This window comes from Aplysia californica, unplaced genomic scaffold, assembly GCF_000002075.1.
Source record: "Aplysia californica isolate F4 #8 unplaced genomic scaffold, AplCal3.0 scaffold00073, whole genome shotgun sequence".
NCBI classification, from domain to species: Eukaryota; Metazoa; Mollusca; class Gastropoda; order Aplysiida; family Aplysiidae; genus Aplysia; species Aplysia californica.
This window is the reverse complement of record NW_004797343.1, coordinates 1,858,008-1,872,467: the sequence shown is the minus strand read 5'-3', so window position 1 is coordinate 1,872,467 and position 14,460 is coordinate 1,858,008. Positions and strand designations below refer to the sequence as shown.

Genomic DNA, 14,460 nt, shown 5'->3' with positions numbered 1-14,460 from the left:
GGGCAGTTAGAGCAGCTTCAACTGTATAAAAAAAATATAAATGTATGAGGAAAAACTGAGTAAAGGCAGCCATATAAATTGACAAACAACATAAGACACATAAACAAACAACTGTTGGAAGACACTGAACACTAAACGCCAATTCACCAAAAAAAATTGTATTTTTCATTTTGAGACATTGTATTTTCGCAACAAGTTTTTTTTTCTATACAGAAATATATATATAGAAAGGACTAATCGACAAAGATCATCACGATAAAACATGGGCAAGTGCCTTGAAGCAAAAAGCAACCATTTTATTCTATAAAAAAAAAAAAGAATCAACAACCGACAGAAAACAATCTATGAAATTATTTTAAAAACTGATCCTCTGGCTCTGCTTCGACTTCAAACAGATTCTGGCATCCTCCCCAAACGCCCCCACTCACTGTACCCTTGATGAATTCAAGTCCTGGCAAAATACTACAGAAAACTATACCCTTCCCCATTACAAACAAAACAAAACAAAAACGCTCTTTTCTTTTGGACAAATTCAGGCTGCATTTCAAGAGAAATTAATGCAGTAGTTCAAGCACCAGAAATGACAACAGGAGAGCATAGCATCTTTTTCCGACTATGATCACAGGCTGATTCAAAAGAGAAATTTTGGAAAGACATGAATATTATTATAACTATACAACACTAGTACAGTGTGAAGCATTCTTCTTAGGTAGTGGTCTTCTTCGTTCTTCACGTATAACCACATCCGACATCTTCACAAATCAACGAGGTATTCAAACGACAGTGGTCCTCTGACAAAGTATGTTTGAAACGAACAAACACAGTAGCCTACATGATGTCCTTTTCATCATTCAGTCAAACGATAACTTATCAAAAACTAAAAGTAAGTATAAAACAGAAAACTACAAGGAGTCTAGTACAAAAATCATGTACAAAAAAAACAAGACTAGGATAAAAGTCAACAATTCAAAATATTTTATTGAAAATATTAAGTTAATGTAAGTCTTGCCAGTATATTTTGTGTACAGGCTGAATCCACAACACTATCACAAAGAAAACTGATATTAAATATTTGCTAGATAATTCGTTTTAACTTCTGAAACTCATACTCATATATATCACATTCTTGTCTTTTGTTCTGGCTATTTCACTTTGTGCATAAAAATCTCTACAGGCCACTTTGGGAGTTAACAAAAACAAAACATATCAAGCAGTCTCCTCTGCTGGTTTTTTTGGGGGGTATATTTTTTTTTTTGGTCTACATTTATTGTGGGGTTTTCAGAACTTAACTTTATCACATCTGAGGCAAGAGAAATAGCTTCAATTCATCTCATAAAATCAGACTAGCAGAAAAACGACAGCCCCAAAGAGGGAATGTAAAGCTACACATGCATAAAGGCACACAAGCGCGCACACACATACACATACATATATCAAAATCATATTCCCTCGATATGCCTTGCTTAAACTATTGATTTAAAAGTGTGTGCAAGCACGCACTCACACACACATACACACACACACACACACGCGCACACACACACACACACACAATGAATAAATGTATACACATTTGCTCTCTCTCTGTCTCTATCAAGCTTTCATCTACTGATCTAAATCTACACACACACACATACCCAAATATGTAAATGTACATGTATCCACTTTTTGCTCTCTCTGTCACTCAAGCTTTCACCTATATAATATGGCTTTTAAGCACAAGCACACATCTATCCCCACTCACTGTCTCTGTTTCTCTCAAAAGTGCTGTTACACAAGAATGCTTGTACTCACAATAATATTCTCCATAAACTCAGAAAAAACAAAAAGTAGGGAAAGAATTGACATGATTTTGCGAGTGTGAGCTTGCGTGCGTATCTCCGAGTGTACAGGTGAAATCAGGCGTTCGCCAAAATAACTAAATCAGAGAAACAGTGTCTGCCAGTTTTGACATTTTTATCGAATGTTTATTTTTTGCCTTAACCTCTATTATATACTCATATAAAAACACATTTCCATGTGAATTCTACTGAAAAATATTGATTACAGGAACAAAATATGTCATTTTACAGTTTTCAAAGACTCTTTACCTATTGGAGTTACCAAACTTTGGCAGCCATTTTCTCACTAATTTCACCACTGAAGCCACGCAGCTTCCTTCAATCACAAATATCTTGAGTTCTATTCAAGATAAATGGATATTTATTTCATAGAAGGCAAGGGGGGGAAAAAATCAGCTTTCAAATAAAACCAATAACTCCACAAGCCCAAAAATTGACAAACGTCTGATTCCACCACATCATGACACATAGATGCGTGTCAACTACACCAGAAAACAACAACAAAAATTTATAATAAAAATTTATTTTTAAATCCTATAGATGAAACTTTATTCAACAAGACATTTCTAAAGTACAAAAGGAACAGTGAAAGGTATTATTAGCTTGTGGAGACCATTAACCCTATAGGCAGCAGCCTTTATAGTTACTGTCAGTATAAACATTATGCAAAATTTTCAATACATGTCAGTCCACTCAGAAGTCCTGTTAATCATTACCAGCTGTCTCATTCAAAACTTTAATTAAATCATCTTGGCACTCCGACAAATGCATTTAATCCACAGCACCCAAATAAATACACACAGACAAATATATGAATTCTCTCATTCACATCCTCATTCATTTTGTCTTTTGTTGTAATCAACAGATGAACCTCTACTTTATGAGGAAAAGCTATACATTTACTGAAGAGAACAGTGTGGATCTTACTGAGATAATTATAATAATTGCATTTATATAGCGCATCCATGCTCTACAGGATGCTCTATGTGCTTAACAACCATTATGAGCGTGTTGTAGCGTAAAGTAAAGATCCCTGAAGTAACTATTATATTATTTGGTTACCAAGCAACAACAAATTACACAGTGTGAGTGATTCGGGCAAATAGTTCTGACCTGACCAACATTCAATGAGTCCGGACTGGAAAGACTGAAGAAGAGGGAACCGTATTGAAAATCTAGAAAAGCACCAATAAACTTCTTGAAGATAAAATTACAATGTCAGCTACAACATTGAGAACTATTACTTAGAGTTCAGAATGTAGAGCGGAAATTAGAGAATTAGCACATGTACTGTCTTTTTATTGTTTACCTATCCTTTATGATAAAAAAATATATTCCCAGTACTACCCTCAGCCTGTGTCTCACGAATAAAATGTCAGCTGTATCTTTGAACAAACCCCACTCGACTCTGTAAACAGAGCTCGCAAAGACAATGGGTTGTAGTTACAACACTGCTCGCACACAGTCTGTCCTCCTATTCATGGTCACAGTAAAGGGATTGTCTCAATCTACAGACACTGAAAATGATCATTTTCTTGTCTCACTGACAGCTGTACAACATGTCATTTTTCAATGTAAAAATCAATTGTAATAGAAGGTAGCCAAAGTATACCTTCCTTATCATTTAAAAAGGTCAATGTGGTATGCTGAGGAGGTTTAGAGTCACCGCATCAGCCTGTCTTTATTGCCATAAGTCTACCTCTCTGTTCACCACTTAGGTGATTCTCCACAAACTACAAGACTTAGACACACCCCTGTACTGCATAACAGGATAAATGGACCATCTCAGGGCCTATGGGTGTTTTTTTTTAATGAATCTATTAACACTTACAGCAGCAGGCTATTATTCTAGCCTATGTAAAACTGGATTCCTCGACTCCTCAGGCCCAGTCAATACTGATTGTGTCTGTAATTTTTTTGCAGATATTAAACAAATTTCTATACTGCTTTGTTTGAAGTAGTAGATCATAGATTACTGTAACCAGAGGTTTGGCCGTGAGGAGGCTGGCACCTTGTGAGGGAAATGTACATGACTGGGTCTGGGGGAAACGGGAATTTGTGAGGGAACTAAACAAAACTAGGGCTGTAAGGTTAAACCTTTAGAATTCCGAAAACAAACGAAATTTAGACCAGTGTAACAGAGGTTTGTTGAGGCAGACCCCAGGGTGTACAGCACTTAAAGCACAGAAAGACCTCTGGTGTCCAAGCATCTTATTCTTGCGTTTTTGCAGTGGAAGGCAAAATTGTTCCATAAATTCTTTTAAATGCCTGTTATATTCACACAAGCAGTCCATACAAGCAGCCAGATTTTCCACCATCAAGATATTTACCTCCAGCACTGTGTCATTAATAAAAATGTTTTTGATCAATGAAATCTCTTCTCCGAGAGAAAATTTGAGATTTATTTAATAATAAATATTTTGCCACCCAACACAACAAAACATGATGTCATGAATTCACAGACAAACAATCATGTTATGTTTGTGAACATGTGTTTACATGAACCAACAGTTGGTTGTAGGTAGCAAGTGGAACTATAACTGTTATTAAATTCAGGAGACTTTTTAACAACCTTAAGTTAAAAACTCCCCTTTACTTCGCTTCACTTTCATTTGGACTTTTTTTGACAAACATATCTTTAAGAATTGTGTAGCCAATGCCAATGCCCATGGCTCCGACAGCGATGCTCTGGGCAAACACACGGAACCTCATGATGTACATGGAGGCAGACATGTTCTTGGGCCTGTTCTTGAACTGGCGAGCACCATAAATCGCAGCCACAAAGAAGCCCGCCATACCTGGTAATACAAAACGATAAAATCAAAATTAAGTTTTGAATTAACGAGTTACATATCATCACGCTCATTCGATAGTTGCCTAAGTCATTTTTTTGCCTTTTGAGAAAAATAACAAAGACTACATTTATTGCTCTTGCAAAACAGACAAGACACACGAAGTTTTAAAAAAAAATTTTTTGGATTAAATAAAATTCAAAAGTTTTAGTTTAGTTTTAGTAGAGGTTTTTTGGTTCTTGCAACTGCATAAGGTCATATGAGAGCGAAAGGGTGGATGTCAACAGAGCAGTCCTTACAGGGAATCAGACTTACTCTGCTCACCTCTCTAGCTTCAACAGCACAAAGTCTGCTTCGACTATCAAGGCACCCCAGAAATAGAGGGTCACAAGAGGGTGACAAACATACAAAAGAAGTAGAGGAAAAGTGACGATAGTAAGGATTAGGAAAGAAAAAGCAGCAGTTCCCTGTTGTAGATCAGGTACAGTTATAGCATGAGCATGACATAGTTGAATCAGCCCATTTACAATTCTACTGTGCACTAGAACAAGAAATGTCCCCCCTTTGGGAATGGACTAAAGACACTTCAGTCAGTGGTGGGATATTCAAAGTTTGAAAACAATTTTTGACACAAACCTTGGGAACTAATCAAATTATCTAGATGTGGCCTTTGCTCTGTTTACCTAAAAATGACACGCAATTATCGAATGAGCGTGGTGATACACAGTACAAGAACACTGAAGGGCCATTCCACAAAAACTGAAACTGCACTGACACACATAACACAGAGAGGATGACTAGCTGAAAAAAATTCTAAGCACTCACCAATCACCCATGAAAGAGGAAGGGGACGGGGACACATTCAATGTACACATACGCATGCACGCGCACACACACACACACACACACACACACACACACACACACACACACATACACACACACAATGCTTTACAATGATGCAACCCAACCTGCCTTTCACAAGACATATCTGTGTTCGCACACGTACACATTACAGACACCTCATTTATTACAGAAGCCCAGAAATCAAAATGAGAAGAATGTTAAAGTTGCTGGAACAAAAGCACATGAGTCTCGTAAAATTGACCAAATTCAAGTTAACATATATAAATATATATATATATATGTTGAAAGACGTGAAATGCAAAACTGCAGTTAAAATTAAAGATTCACTTGATTCAGTATTTTCAGGGCAATAAACCTTGCAATTCACGGCTACAACTTCATGATCAACCACTGACAGTAGTGACAGTTCACAGAACAGACATTAATAATAAATAATTCAAATACGCTCCACAAAAGAGACGAAAAAATGTTAAAAAATGAAAAAAAACAAGGAAAAGACTAGCAAGATATGAAATTAGTTTAGTTTCAACAGAGGTTTTACGGCGCTCGCAACTGCATAAGTCATATGAGCGCCAAAGGATTAGAGGTGTTACAAGAGAGTAACAAACATAAAAAAGAAGAAGGGAAGATAAGGATGATAGATGTTCGATAGGAAAGAAGGAGCAAACCACACCAGAGCACCCGCCAACCACCCACCAAGATATGAAATTACTGGGGAAGTCGACTGAAGATTTCAGGAGCACAATAAAAGCAAACACTAGCCCAATGGGCACATTTTAGTTTTAGTTTTTGTAAATAGTTTTACTGCACTTGCAACAGAAATAGAAGGTCATACAAGCACAGAAAATTAGAAGTGTTACTAATGTCTAAAGTTAAAAAGAAGACCACAGTAGGGAACAGGTACATTTCGTCAAGGTCATTATAATACAATTGCCTGAGTAATCTTTAGAGCTGTTTTGAGAAGACTTTTTTTTTAAACCCAAAGAGCAAAAAACGGGTATAAATCATAAGTGGATCTTCCGTGAACAATACAAAACCCTGCAATATTGAGGATATATAAAACAGTAAAAGCATTCTTACCACACCACTACTGCCTAACTAAAGACCTGAAGAAAAAAATTATTGAGACAATTGAGTTATGAAATTATTCTTATTGTCATAAATTTCACCAAGAGGAAAAAAAGCTGAAAAAGCTTACTCAGCAAAATTGAACTCACCGATAGGAACCATTGGATTTTCCCTCATCTTTCGGAAAGTCTTATTTCCCGAGGTCTCCTCAAACTGAGGGCGCTCATTGTAGTCTGTAGACATGATGATCGTCAAAGGCTGGGACTTTTCAAGATGCCGGACAGCAGTTCAAGCAATATATGACGTTCTCTTTGGGTGACGGTTAATTTTTCGAAAGACCTGAAAACGAGAAAATAAGTAAAGAGAATCATTCAACAAAGGCAGATACAGTCTAGCACACACAGTGCCAACAGATTTTTCAGGTCCTGAATTTTGTCTTAAATACATGTGTATATTCTTAGCATTTAAAACATGAACATAGGAATTCGTACATAAAAAACAGTAAAAATTCAGCATCCAGCCGATTACACTATGAGCGTGCTAGACTGTATAAAAACATGAACTACAGAAAAGCGGATACTTTATAAATATTGGGAAGAAAAAGAAGACAGGAGCAAAGATGATGGCCCATAATTCTCGCACATTTTATGGGTTCCAGTCCCATGGTTATTCCTGGACAGATATGAATGGGGAAAAGTTACAGGTCATGCTTTCAATTTCCTTTGGTGTAGATTTTAATGGAAATAATTGTTTTACACACCTATCAACACAATTTTGACCATTTCCTGGGTGAGCTGCTTCAATTTGCGCAGAGGGATATGACATGCCGCCAGACACGGAGATACTCAATACAAAAACCCTTCTCACTCGAGAATTAAACACAATATTATTCTTAGTTTTTAGTTTTTGTAATTACAAGTGTTTTATGGCACTTGCAACACAATAAGGTTTATATAAGTGCCGAAGATAAGAGGTATTAGATAAGAATAACAAACACAAAAAATAAGGAGGGGAGATAAAGACGATAGACATTTCGTGATAGGAAAGAAGAAGCAAACCACACCAGAGCACTCACCAACCACCCACAATATTATTCTGCATTCAAGATCACCAAGAATAGAGACAAGTGAAGAACCTTTCTTCGTGGCCTATACTCAATACAAGGGTGAAAGAGGCAAACAGATTCTGCCCTCAGCAGTTATAGAGCCTAACCATTACACCATGAACACATAATTGACGCAACATGAACACCTCTATTTTCCATTATCTGTACTGACCCTGCTATAAGTGGAAAGAGAGTGTTAAAAGTGGTCCTGAATTATGAATCACAATCCTAATCATATGTGTCACCACACGGTGGAATCAGGCGCTCGTAAATTTTTGGGCATATATGGAGTTATTGGTACCATCTTAAACCATGTTTATTTGTCTTGTTATCAGTCAAAAAAATTAACCATCTATCATTAATAGAAGTCGAGATATTTGCAATTGACAGAGGTCAGGGTCACCTGGTTTCAGAGGTAAAAATAAAGACAAAATGGCGGCCAAAGTTTGATTAATTCCATAGCTGGAGAGGCCTGGGAAACTGAAAATTTAAATGTTTTTCACCTTTAGTTAAATAAGTAATGTTTTTCAGTAAAATCTACATAGAAATGTGCTTTTAAATGGACAGCAAGAAAACATAAGTTTGATACAAATTGCCAAACACACAGAAAATCGCCTGTTTCTTTAAATTCATTATTTTGACAAGCGCCTGATTTTGCCATGCTGCCTCACATAAAACTGCCAGCCCAGCAGACCAGAAAAAAAGTTCATTTAAAGTAAGAAATGTAAATATAACATTCTTGTTCATGATCCAGTTGACATCAAAACTGACCAAAAGCTAGAACATCCATCATGATTATAATGTTATTAATTCGTTCATTTCTGTTGTACAATAGAAAGATGACAAAACAGTTAACCCCCGTACTTCATGTTTTTGCATTAAGACATTTAACAAATGAAATCTCCTAAATCTACATGACAAACATAATTATTGCTCTGTCATATATGGGATAGATCATCTGTAACAAGCTTTATATAATGTTCCATGCAAAATGTCCATCTTGAAATGGCCTGCAAGTTTTGAAAGGTATGGGTCCATAGAAGAACAGACCTTGAATTCTAAGCCCTGAGTCCCAAAAATTGAAAAGCACCCGATTCCTCCATGTCGTGACACATATTGTAACTTTGTAGTGGTCATATATATTTTATTGTTATTAATAACAGAATAAATCTGGATGGATGTACGGATGTTCCTGCAAACTTTGGTGTTTGTACATTTAACGATTTTATCAGCTTTCTCTTGGACAAACTTTTTTCTGGGTCACCCGGTATTTTATGTCTTAAAAATTGTAGTGAGTTTTACTGCACTTGCAACACAATTAGATCTCAACAGTCAATATGATAACCGGTAAACCATTTACGAAGTCAATATAATAATACTAATACATGCTTGGCCTAAGCCTACTGTTAAAATTGTCCAAGACTGTATACCCATCGTTGAGTATTTTCAAAAGTGGTCGTCTTATAATACCATAGGCACAATCGGTTCGGTTCAGTTCAGTTCAGTTCAGTTCAGTTCAGTTCGGTTCGGTTCGGTTCAGTTCAGTTCGGTTCAGTTCAGTTTGGCAGGCGGGGCTAGCCAGATTGAGGGCAAAAAGAGACCGTCATGGAAAAAAAAAAAAACGAAGCTCTCATTCAATAGGTTCCGCTTTCGAATGCGGGTAGTGATGGAAATTTTTCTTCTCTAAAATTAACTCCTTTCACCCCCTTTCCCGTTCTCTAGCAATGTTCTGTTGTCTACTTTCGCCTTCCATTTCTGCCCCCACTCCCTCACCTCCCTTGCCCCCACCTTTAACTAAGCTCCAGGCTCTGCAACCGTAACTCTTTTTCTCTCTCTCTCTCTCTTCTGGTGCTGTGGCATCATAAACGGTCAGCGATGCCGACAGACGCAGGAACTCAAAAGTGGCTCGGGGGTCCTTCAAAAGTGCTGAAAGTGGGTTACTGAAACGTCCCAGCAGATGAGTTCTGGCACGATAGTCGGCGGGACATCTCAGGAACACATGGTCAGTAGTTTCGTCCTCCTTGCAGGCTCGACAGGACGGATCTGGGTTGTCTGCTGGCGCAATTTTGAGGAATGATCTCAGCTTGGGCGATTTTTCACCAGTTCTTATTAAATTTGGGAGGGAAGCCAGCGGTCCTGTCGTCTGAGCGAGGCCTCAAGCTGGTATGATGGCAGCTGAGCAAACGGCAGTTTGGGTATCGCCTCTCTTTTCCACTTTGCGCAGGTCGAAAGGTGGGCGACAGCTTTAGCTGTTGAGAAATCGATCTGCGTGTCAATCTGGGTATGCGCTGCTGCTTCTTCAGCGATACTGTCAATGTCCTCATTCCCAGCCAGTCCAGCGAGGCCTGGTATCCACTGTAAGTGGAAGGAACATTCGCAGCATTGACAGAGGGTGTGCAGACGCAGACAGATTGAGCACACCACCTTTTCCGATAGGTTGGTAGGGCCGCATGAGAGGCGCATGACTGCTGACCTGGAATCAGTGTACATGAATGCGTACACTGTTTGGAAGACTGCCTGCTGTATGTAGTGCCACAAGCATGCCCAGCGCTGTGTCGAGAGCTACAAGCTCGGCCCTGTAGCTGAAACAACACCGGCCCGCGGGTAAACGGTGGTCGAGTTCTGTATCACGATCTCCATCAGTTTTCCACTGCCTCCATACTCAGTACCATGTTTAGCTGAACCATCAGTCCAGACTTCTACATCAGGCAGGGGCAAGCCCCTCCCAGCAGTTGGAACCACTGTGCCGGTGAGCCGCTGACAGCAGCTCGAGCACATTTCTTTATGGCCGGCACTATTTCTCCGAACGTTTGGGAAAATAAACTTTTTTTTTACAAGAAGGATTTTAGTTTTAGCTGGGTGACTAAATGCAAAATAGGTTACTGCCAAGGTCGAGCAGTCTTGTTTTCTCGCAGTACCTTTTGAAGGTATTTTCAAATGAAGTATAGTCCGGGAACGTTGCCCCAACCACAACTAAGGTATCTGAATATTCAAACATTTAAAAATCTCTCTAGCTCTGGCTCTAGAAACTGAATTCAATGGGAAAAAAATGCTTCCTCCCAAAAGGCAGAATGAAAGGATGAAAAATAACAAAAAAATCTTGAGATCAGAAACCGTTCGGAGAAATAGATCTCTAGAGTTCAACTTTACTTTCCCAAGCATTCGAAGAAATAGTCACTTCGTTTCTTTATTGCCGAAAACAGGTCTCTTATCGGGATTTCATTCATTTGATGAAGATCTATCAAAATAGGTTCATTTGCTGATTTAAAGACCAATTTAGTGATGTTTTTGTAATTTTTAGATTTCTAAGTAAGTATCAAACAAGGACCGCGACATAGTGAGTTTACCCCCCTCAGAGATAAAGTAAAGTGTTAATACTGCTACTCCCTGGCTCCTTCGCCTTCTTACACTGTCTTTCAGCCACACCGCTGACCTGCCTTTATGGTATGAAGAATAAAAATCTACACCTGCCTCTACATCTAGTCCTCTAGCCTTCTCGGACAAGGGTGAAAAATCTAGGAGATCCCGTGCCGAGTGCTAGTGGCACAGGTTTAAGATCCCAAATCGAAAGAGAAAGGCTAAAATCGTCACAAAATTAAAAATTTCCTACCAACTGAAAATATGTGGCCTGCGAGCTCATATTTGTCATGACCTTATATATATATATGCAGTTGCGAGTGCATAAACACAGATCTGTAGACTACCTACTATGTAGATCTAGATCTAGATCTAGTTAGCAAGACGCTATAATCTATCTACTGACATATCATATATATAACTTAGGCTAGGCCTAATAAGTTATACCGAGTAACGTCGAGTAGGCCTACCTTGACCAGCCTAAAATAATTAAATTTCCAGTTACAGACAGTTGAGACAGTACAGAGTTAGATCTAGAAAATCTAGATCTAATATCTATTATTCTTATTTCTAGATCTCCTCTAGTCTAGATCTAGAATCTATTCTTAAATGTTTTAATTCATCTCCAATGTTCATACTAACCCAGATCAGGCACTCGGCAGACCACTGAAGAACACAACACTACCACGGGGAAAAGAAATGTGCGAATGTTTCCCGGACGAGAAGAAAGATCTTGGGTACACATGTACTCGCCATTCACCTCTAGACAAGATCTCTAGCGACCATGACGAAACAGCTGATTGAAGTCGCACTGGTCACGTAGACACTACCCACTGCTACCCACTCACATGGCCGACGCTCACAAAACGGGACGCACAAATCAGAAGAAAAAGCAAAAAGATTATAAATCCACACAATAAGAACACAAAATGATAAAGATAAATTCCCAAAAATTGCTTACCAACACGATTTGAGAGACTCAACGAGCTTTCGAGCAACCTTCTACAGCTGAGGGAGATTGTGAAACAGGCCCAAGTCCAAGGGTAACTACGATCTACAATGACGAGCGATTTCGTGACTTCAGCAGACGACGTATGCCTACGTTCGGGGCGGGAACCGGGATGTGGGCCCTGGTATTCACTCTGGACTCTCTCTTGTACTTGTATCCGGGACCTGGACAAAAACTGCGTGGTTTCTTCATGGCAGCCGTCGAATACTTTTCATCAAGTATCGAATACTATAAAAGCCTAATGTCAGCCTTTTGAACACGAGACACGAGACCTAGGCCTATCCTATCTCCTTTCTTTTAAATGTGTGTGTTGGTATTTGTGTGTGTGTCTGTGTGTGTGTGTGTGTGTGTGTGGTGTAGTGTATGTGTGCATGAGAGTGCATGTATTGTGTGTGTGTGTGTGTGTGTGTGTGTGTGTGTGTGTGTGTGTGTGTGTGTGTGTGTGAGAGAGAGAGAGAGAGAGAGAAAGAGAGAGTGTGTGTGTGAGAGAGAGAGAGAGAGAGTGTGTGTGTGTGTTTGCGTGGGTGGTTTTGCTGAGGTTTTTGTCCGGATGAGGGAGGGGGGGGGGGGGGGTAAGAACTCATCAACAAGACTTCCATTCCATGTATAAAAGATTAATAATTATAATAATTTATAATAAAACATAGGCCTACTGCAGGCTAACAACATATTGCCATGCATCATATTTGAATTTCCCTGTACATCACAATAGGGTGTTTCATGGAACATTTAGATGTATACATGTAGGCTATCTATCTTAAATGAATTCTATCAAAACTAAGAGTAACGACGAGCTATTTGGTACAAACACAGCTCACGTTAATTATCTTCTTTTTATTTATTTATTTTTTTTTTTACAATCGGACGAGTAACAGCGGAAATAACAATCTATGAAATCTGAAAATTTGATTGTTTTCTTAGAAATATAACAGAAGGTTTATAATTGCAATAAATGTTCTTAAAGTACACGGTGCTCCGGTTCAAATACGTTATGAAAGGACGAACATGACGCAATCCAAAGATTAAGAAACGAAACTGATAGAGGAACCGGTTGAGCCAATATATAATTTTATTCTAAGAAAGCCTAGCCGGATTTGGTTGAAGCCAAGCGCTGAATTAAAGAGAGCATTATCGATCACTTTGTGATTTTTTTTTAAATTAATTTTTTGTGATTTTTTTTGGGGGGGGGGGGGGGGGCAAAGCTTCTATGCCCTGGTAGGTCGATGTTGATCGATCTCGGATTCAAATCATAGAACTTACATAAGTTCAGCAGCAATTAGCATGCCCACTTTACAATATTATTATAAAACCATCTAGTTATCGGCTGAAAGACTTCCCATATTACGTTTATTCATCAGTCAAGTTTGACGGCTGGGCTTGCAGCAGGACCTTGTATATTTTATAGGCCTACTCAGCTAAGAAACAGGGAATCAAAGAACAAATCAAAACAACGACTTTTGGGTTTGAACTCCAAATTGTTGTGAGCTTGTCAAGTTATCATAGCTGCCACATGTGACTCTAAAATGTAGTTTAAAGGTCACACCGTTCGCCTCTCATTGTCCCAGGTTCTAAACCGGACACGGGCGGGAATTGCCCCCCCCCCCCCCCCTCCTCTGGGCTCCCGACTTTTTCTGTGGCTCCCTCTTACACTGGCTGTCTTTCATTCACAATCTTAGGGTAGGTACAGTCAAACACAGCTTTCTCTAAGGGCGGAAAATCTGAGGTCGTTTGTGCAGGTTGCAATCCCTTGGAGGTGTAAAATCGAAAAGAGTAGATCTAGGCTTCGGTCGCCACCCGAGGAAACTTCAAAATTAATTGCTACCAAACAGAATGAAAATGTTAAATGTGTCCTGCGCACTCTTTTGATCTTATGCAATGGTGAGCGCCGAAAAACACTTACCAAAACAAGTTACTACACCCACCATCGCGTGTCGTAGGAGCTCCAGTCAAAGGATACAGAGGCATCTCCTTCACTAAGTTTATATTTGTGTTCGTTTTCGTTTCGTAAGAGTTTAACGGGTTTAGCAACACAAATGGGCCCCATTATTATATAAGTGACGGAGATTAGATGTTTTGGTAGCGGTTAATTGTAACACCCCTCAAAAAATGGTGAAATGCAAAGGGTTTAACGTCTCTATCAACACTTAGCTTATTTAAGAGGCGGGACCTCCGAGTTTAACGTCCTTATCCGAAAGGACTGAGCCAAATTGGGAATTTCGTGTAAATAAGTGCCTTTTTCAAGGACACAACGTCGGACCGAGCAGAGGCGTGAACCCCAGAATCCGTAACATAGTGCAACACCCACACCAGAGCACCTGTCAACAACCCAACAGGAGCTAGGGTCTACAAATGCGTCTTCTTCACTGAACCAAAATTTCATAACTAAAAGGTTGAGTACATATGACGTCAAAAGTCTATGGA

General features: G+C 39.0%; 1 protein-coding gene across 2 annotated transcripts; it reads right to left on the bottom strand.

Annotated features, from left to right (window-relative positions):
* Nucleotides 1-2,374: 2,374 nt before the first annotated feature.
* Nucleotides 2,375-12,213, bottom strand: LOC101863968 (HIG1 domain family member 1A, mitochondrial). Of its 2 annotated transcripts, none has more exons than XM_005093993.3 (3): nucleotides 11,992-12,213; nucleotides 6,718-6,907; nucleotides 2,375-4,639 (listed from the first exon to the last, which is right to left on the bottom strand). In XM_005093993.3, the coding sequence occupies exons 2-3, from the start codon at nucleotides 6,809-6,811 to the stop codon at nucleotides 4,434-4,436; spliced, it is 300 nt and encodes a 99-aa protein (XP_005094050.1). In that variant the 5' UTR covers nucleotides 6,812-6,907; nucleotides 11,992-12,213; the 3' UTR covers nucleotides 2,375-4,433. The 2 variants fall into 2 exon arrangements, with proteins under 2 accessions (XP_005094050.1, XP_005094051.1); XM_005093994.3 differs by lacking the exon at nucleotides 11,992-12,213 and adding an exon at nucleotides 11,673-11,811.
* Between the last annotated feature and the right edge of the window lie 2,247 nt (nucleotides 12,214-14,460).